The sequence below is a fragment of the Nannospalax galili genome, unplaced genomic scaffold (assembly GCF_000622305.1).
Source record: "Nannospalax galili isolate Female #2095 unplaced genomic scaffold, S.galili_v1.0 scaffold2925, whole genome shotgun sequence".
NCBI lineage: Eukaryota > Metazoa > Chordata > Mammalia > Rodentia > Spalacidae > Nannospalax > Nannospalax galili.
This window is the reverse complement of record NW_008352061.1, coordinates 34,455-41,279: the sequence shown is the minus strand read 5'-3', so window position 1 is coordinate 41,279 and position 6,825 is coordinate 34,455. Positions and strand designations below refer to the sequence as shown.

Sequence of the window (6,825 nt, the reverse complement as noted above, 5' to 3'; positions counted from 1 at the left end):
CTTCAGGTCTAGGAATACAGGTTATGCTGGAGAGCAGGGGATGGGGCTTCCTAAGAGGGGGTTGCAGAGATGCATTACAAGGCTGGAAGTGTCCCTTTAAGGCTTGAGCTCTGTATCTTTTAGTTATTAGAAAGGTGACCTTTTCTCCATTTGATTTGAGGACTGTTTTAGTTCTTCTTCCTGTCCTGCTTATTAAAAATATTTGGCCCTCTACTTTCTTACTCTTTGCTAGATATACGCAAATATTTATCATAAATATGTTTTCTTCATGTCTACTTTTAACATATAGATGTATTTAAATGTTTAATCTTTCAATATTTTCTATTGGGATTTACCCTCTTGTATTTTTATTTATAAGTTTCTATACACAGCAGAGGTACAGTAATCCTTTCCTTAAATTCTTCTAATCTTTTAGAGATTCAGATTCTTAACTTTAACTCTGTATTCACTACAGAGGTTACTCGTTGCATATACTTGCTATTTATAATTAAATAAAAACTAGTTCCTCAGTTATATTTGCCATATTTTTATAATTGATTTTATTTTGACAAAAGTTTTCTGCTTAATTGAGATAACTTTTGAGTACTTTAGGCATAAATGAGTGGTAAGTTCTTTGTATCTCTAGCCCCCAGACCTCCAGCCTCTCACCAGCAGCACCCCTCAAAGACATTTAGTGTAATGAATTTACACACAGACACGTCAGACTCACCCCAAGTCCACGGCATACTGTAAGGTTCACTTCTGGTATACACCCTATGGGACCTGACAAAGAAATAAAGACGCACCCACCCCAGGCCACCACCAACTGTCTTTCTGTCCTCAGAGTCCTGTCCTCTACTGCATGTCTCAACATCTTATCATATAGAACACAGTCTTTACAGGCTGATTTTTTCACGTATGCATGATGATGTGTTTAAGTTCCTTATGTCTTCCACGGCTTGACAGTGTCTTTTCTGTACTGAACAATATTTATCCATCTGGCATCTGGATGTTTCCATTGGTCAACAGAAGGGAATTTCAGTTACTTCCAAGTACTGACTAATATGTATAAGATTAATGTAAGCATCAGTTTATAGTTTTTTTATAGGTGGACCTAAGTTTATTCTAGTAACTAGTTAGTAAGATATCATGGCAGTAGTTCCTTTAGCTTCCTAAGAAACTGAGAAACTGTCTTCCAAGATGGCCACACCTCTCTGCACACCTTTTGCTCCACATAAATTAGGGCAACTGGTATGTACGGGCCACATCTCAAGACAGTAACAGACACACATTGGTTGATATCGGACAGAACATGCTTTTGCACATGCTGCTTTGCTTAAACCTCAGCTGGTTGTCCAGGAGAAGGAGCCAGGGTAGGGCGTCTCCTGCAGCACATCCATCCGATCTCCTTGGATTTCACTGGTGCTTTGTCTGCATTTGCTTAGAAATTCAGACTCCTGCTGAGCCGCTTCTTGACTGTATGTCCATTAGCCAATGACTTAACCCTTCTGGCTCTCAGTTTCCTCATCCTAATTACTCATTAATTTGGTGCAGGGATTAAATTAGATAAGCAAGGTAAGATAAATTGAAACATTCATCATGCTAAGCCCTCATTTGTAAACTCTTGTTTTTAACCATGTTTCACTACAGTATTTTTAGGACTCTTACTGAAAGCAAACGTTAATGCTATTTTTACCCGATCTGGATTTATGTAACCCAACAGTAGATTTGCTGCTTTTATATCACCATGAACATATTCATTTTCATGTATATATTCCAGTATGTCCAACTGTGAAAAAAAATAATAAAATTCATGATCAGTATGAATACTTTATAGAATAACATGGTTTGTTTTCAAATTGATGATCACAAAGCAATGTATTTTACAATTGATTATTTTAAAATATCGTAATTTCTGGCTGCTTATCCTATAAAGAGTTGAGCAAAACGATCCCCAAATATCAAGCATTTTACTTGAACTTTTAAGGGAAGGAAACCAAGATTCAACAATACTTATTCCTATATGTCTTAGAGCCCAATGACCAAACCAAAACACCTAAGAGGGAATGTGAAGAATAATCTCAATCGTCAAGTTGACAAAATGTAGAATGACCTGGGAGCTGGGCCTCCAAGAATGCCTGTGAGGGGTTATCTTGATTAGGTTAACTCAGGAGAGAGGATCTGCCCACCGTGGTCAGCACCACTCCCTGCACTGAGACCCTGGATGGTAAAAAATGAGCAGAGCACCCATGTCCGCTTCTTCACTGTGGCTGCAACGTGACCAGCTACAGCTGTGACTTCTGCCATGATGGATTTTAACCTCAAATCATAAGCCAACATAAACTCTTTCTCCCTTAAATTGCTTTTGTTAGAATATTCTATCACAACAGTAAGAAAAGTAATTAAGAAAAGACACGAAATTGGTACTCAGAAGTATGGAAACTATATGATTAGTTTGACAACATGGTTCTGATGCCTTTGGAACTGTTTTATGGCTGGAATGGGCAAGTTTGGAACTTTGGACCAGAAAGGCCTTGAATGCTGGAGGCAGAGCTTAATGAGTCATTCTGGTAGGAGCTTGGAAGACAAGAATGCTAACAGAAATGTAGACTGTGAGGGCCTGACTCCTGAGGCTTCAGGGGGAACAAAGATTCTATCAGAAACTGGGCTGGGGTGTATTCACGTGATATTTTGGGCAAAAACCTGGTTTCCTCATACCCACACCTTGAGATCTTGGGTGACGTTAAATTTAAAGGCAACAGACTAAGGTTGGCACTGAGAAAGCAGTTGTAACTGTTAGAGAGATCAACACCCCTCAGGAGAGCACTCCTGTTGAGACAACAGGAACACTGGGACAACAGGAAGGCTGTCTTAAGGCTGTGACCCACCCATCAGAGCCTCCATAAGTGAAGATCCAAATTCAACCAAAAGAAGAAAGCCTAAATGGGGGTGGGGAGAGTTTCCTTGCTCTTCAAAAGGCAACTTCCTAGGAAAGCGTTTCCCCAGAGTCAGCGCACAGATGCTGATATGGCTATGGTCCAAGGGGCCAGGGTTCATCTTGAACTGGCAGCAGAATTTAGCCACACTGTCCATGAGGTACAGGTTTTGTAGATGTGGAAAATTCAAGATTGAGGAGGTCAAAGAGTCCTGCTCCACAATTTCAGAGAGAATCTGAGCCAGGCAATGTATAACAGGGCCAGAGTTCCTGCAAGGATGGCCACAGGTCATCACATGAAGCTGTGAAGATGAAGTTCAAGTTGCAGTAGAGACCCCAGGATACTGGAGATGCCAGGACCACGGGAAATCCATGAAGGAAAGCTACAGGCATGGAGTGGAGCAAGATTAATAGGGAGGCTATCTGTGCTGCGTATGGCAGGGCTGGAAATGTGGGCAACATAAGGCCTCTGGAGTACAGCCAATTTCATCAGTATCCCCAAAAGACACGAAGCCATAGGTTTTGGTGTTTTCTCTGCCAAATTTCTGCCTTGCTTTGGTCCAGTCATTCCCTTGCTATGCCTCCATTCTTCCATTTTGGAATGGGAATGTTTTTGTTTATTGTATGCCCTTATATGTTGAAAGTATGTAGCTTGTCTTTTGTTTTATAGGCGCGCACAGTTACAAGACTGCCTTAAATATCAGATGAGACCTGAACTTTGGATGTTAAAACTGTTGGCACTGTTAAAGACTATGGGGACTTCTGAAGGTGTTTTATGCTCTGCATTATGAGATGAACATGAGTCCATGGGGACAAGAAATGGAAGGTTATCATTTAAACTGATGTGTTTGAGTGTCAAGTTGACAAGGGGTAGAACTGTAATGGTTAATCACAATTGTCGACTTTATGAGATCGAGGATCACCTGGGAAAGGAGCCTCTGAGAATACCCGGAGGATTATCTTGATTTTGTTAATCGAGGTGAGAAGATCTTCCCACTGTGGGTGGCACATCTCTGGGATGAGATCCTATACTACATAAAAAGGAGACAGTGAGCAGAGCAGTCATTCATCTCTTTTTGCTTCTTGACTGTGGTGTGACCAGTTGCCCCAAGCTCCTCTGCTGTGAATTCCCCACCACAGTGGACTGTAACTTCAAACTATGAGTCATAATGAACACTTCCTCCTTGAATTTGCTCGTCAGGGTTTTAGCAGAGCAACAAGAAAAGTAACTGAGACTGGGGATAAATAGCATAAACTACAGGGAAACAGCCATGAGAACTATGGTGAAATAATGATGTCATCCATTCATCAATAAATAATTATGAATAAAATCTTGGAGACCTCAGTACAAAATACCATGCCCAGGAATATTCTTCTGTGTAGTAACGGAAAACATTTGAACATTTTTAAAGACCTTGGGCCTTGCATGTTACATACTGCTCCATAACATGTACCATAAACCTGCACTAGGTGGGTAGAAAGATGAACAAATGAATGGAGAAATTAATTATTTTTCACATCAAATCTGGAATGAGTAATTTTACTCAATTTAAAACTGGGGAGGAGACCTGAGAAAACCACACACAAATCAAACAAATACAGCACATAAACACTAGCACAAGTGCTTTTCAGACTACACTGCTTGATAGTAAAGCACATATTATCCACTTCTCATTAACTGATGCCTCCATCCCAATTTAAGCTTAGAAATACTGAAGCAAGCTGTGCCATCATATTTAATAAGAAAATAGTATATTTGGGTGTTGTAGAGATGGCCCAGCAGTTAAGAGCATGGCTGTTCTTGCAGGGGACCCAGGTTCGGTTCCTAGCACCCACATGGTGATGGCTAACAACCATCTGTAACTCCAATTCCAGGGAATCCAACGCCCTCTTCTGGTTCCAAGGGCACTGCACACACAGGTGCACTGATAGACATGTAGGCAAAACACTCATACACATAAAAATAAATAAATCAGAAAGATAGTATATCTGGCCATAATTGGTAATTACGGATAGACACAACAGAGGTTAATAAAGATATACAAGCTTGTTCTGATACACAAAACAAAGCTGTGGGGGAAAAATCAGACTGTAGAAGCAATGTCTAAGTCAGTTTGCAGCGCCAGCACATCCCAGTGTGCCACCTGCAGGGCCCATGGCTAGCAATTTCAAAAACATATACTCTACTCACAATAACTGACATTTCTAGGGTATGATCCTTCATTTTCTCATAATTCTACAAAGGGCACAAACATACACATTGTACCAAATGAATAATCTAAAAATAGGGCCTGTAAAATAACCCATTATATCTTACCATTCGAATACCAAGTTGCAGGACAGTTGACTTTTTAAACGAACCATTCTGGTCTAAGATTTTCTGTAAATCTGTTCCCAGTCTTTCCATCACCATAAATCTGTAACTATAATGAGATACCAGAAAAGAGATCTTACTGAAATAATAATTCTTGAAATCGTCTATTAATGAATTTGAAAGAAGAAAAAATAGTTCCCACCCAAGTAACAATCAAGAAGAATATAGTCCAAGGTATTAAAGAATGGGCACACAATAAGCTTGCTATTTCTTTGTGCAAAGATACTTAGTACTTCCCCTGCAATTACTTTTCTACTGATAACCAATTAGTGCTGTCTTAGATAACAGAAAGAGAATGATGCTTCCACGTGAACGTCCATCACCCTGCCACTGTATGGCCTGAGCAAACTTCGCTGTCCATGCAGAAAGTGGTAGTTATTTATCTTATAGGATTATATTTCTCTATATATTTATAAACATTCATATTTTACATTTGATTTGCATGTGTGTGTGGTATCATGTGTATGCAAGGAGGTATGTGCCTGTGTGTGAACTGGACACAAGAGAGTGTTAGGTCTCCCATTGCTAAAGTGACAGGCATTTGCAGGACACCAGCTTGCTACATGTGTGCTGGGATCTGAACTCAATTCCTAATAATTGCTCAGAATGCACTCTTAACTACTGGGTCATCTTTCCATCCCCACCTATCTTTTTGTAACTCCTTCTTTTTCTGTTTGATAATGTGCTGTTTTTCTCCTATGTCTTATCATATGCACAAGAGTCTGCATTCTGCATCAATTATTATAAAAGTACACACATGAACCTTTTCAGGAGTTGCTGTAAAAAAATGTGATCATATGGGCATTGCCACTATTCTTTATTTCTGTTATTATACAAAGTAATGGGCTTCCTATGGCATTTTCATACATGTATGTCATTCAACCTCCTCTCCCATGGCCTGCTCCAATCATCCCCACAGCCCTGCTGCTGGTTCTCTTCCTCCCCAAATTAGTCCTCTCCTGCTTTCATGCCACTGATATTCTGCTTTCTTCTCTTTTAACACACCACACATATATACATTTAAATCTGGGTGTTTAGATGAAGTTGAACATGCACTATTTGTCAGAATCTGGGTTATTTCATTTAACATAATGTTTTCCTGTTCCATCCATTTTCCTACAAATGTCATTTCATTTTTTTTACAGCTGAATACAATTTCATTGTGTATGGCACATATTTTCATTTTCCATTTATCTGGTGATGGACATCTAGGCTGATCACATGCCATGTACTGTGAATAGCACAACCATAAACATGCAAATACAACCATCTCTCTGGTATGCTAAGATTTGTTCAGGTATATACCTAGGAGTATATGGTAGGGTCATATGTAGTTCTACTTAGTTTTATTGAGAAACATCTATGATTTCATCTTGGCCTCACGAGTTTATGTGCATACTAGCAGTGTATAACAGTTCCTCTTTTCCAATATACCTGCTAGCTACTAATTGTTGCATGTGGATTCTGCATCCTACTACTTTGCTGAAAGTGTTTATCAGATCTAAGAGTTTTCTGGTGGAGACTCCTGGGTTTCTAA

At 39.6% G+C, this 6,825-nt stretch overlaps 1 protein-coding gene across 10 annotated transcripts in view; it reads right to left on the bottom strand.

The window, feature by feature from the left end:
- Vrk2 (VRK serine/threonine kinase 2) overlaps nt 1–6,825 on the bottom strand; it is a 50,284-nt gene that overhangs the window by 38,573 nt on the left and 4,886 nt on the right. For all 10 annotated transcript variants that reach the window (XM_029554004.1, XM_029553999.1, XM_029554000.1 and 7 more), the window contains exons 3-4: nt 5,232–5,337; nt 1,676–1,768 (exon numbers count right to left, since the gene is read on the bottom strand). In XM_029554004.1, coding sequence (XP_029409864.1) covers nt 1,676–1,768; nt 5,232–5,327 — 189 coding nt within the window. In that variant the 5' untranslated portion in view covers nt 5,328–5,337. The remainder of the gene's footprint in view (nt 1–1,675; nt 1,769–5,231; nt 5,338–6,825) is intronic.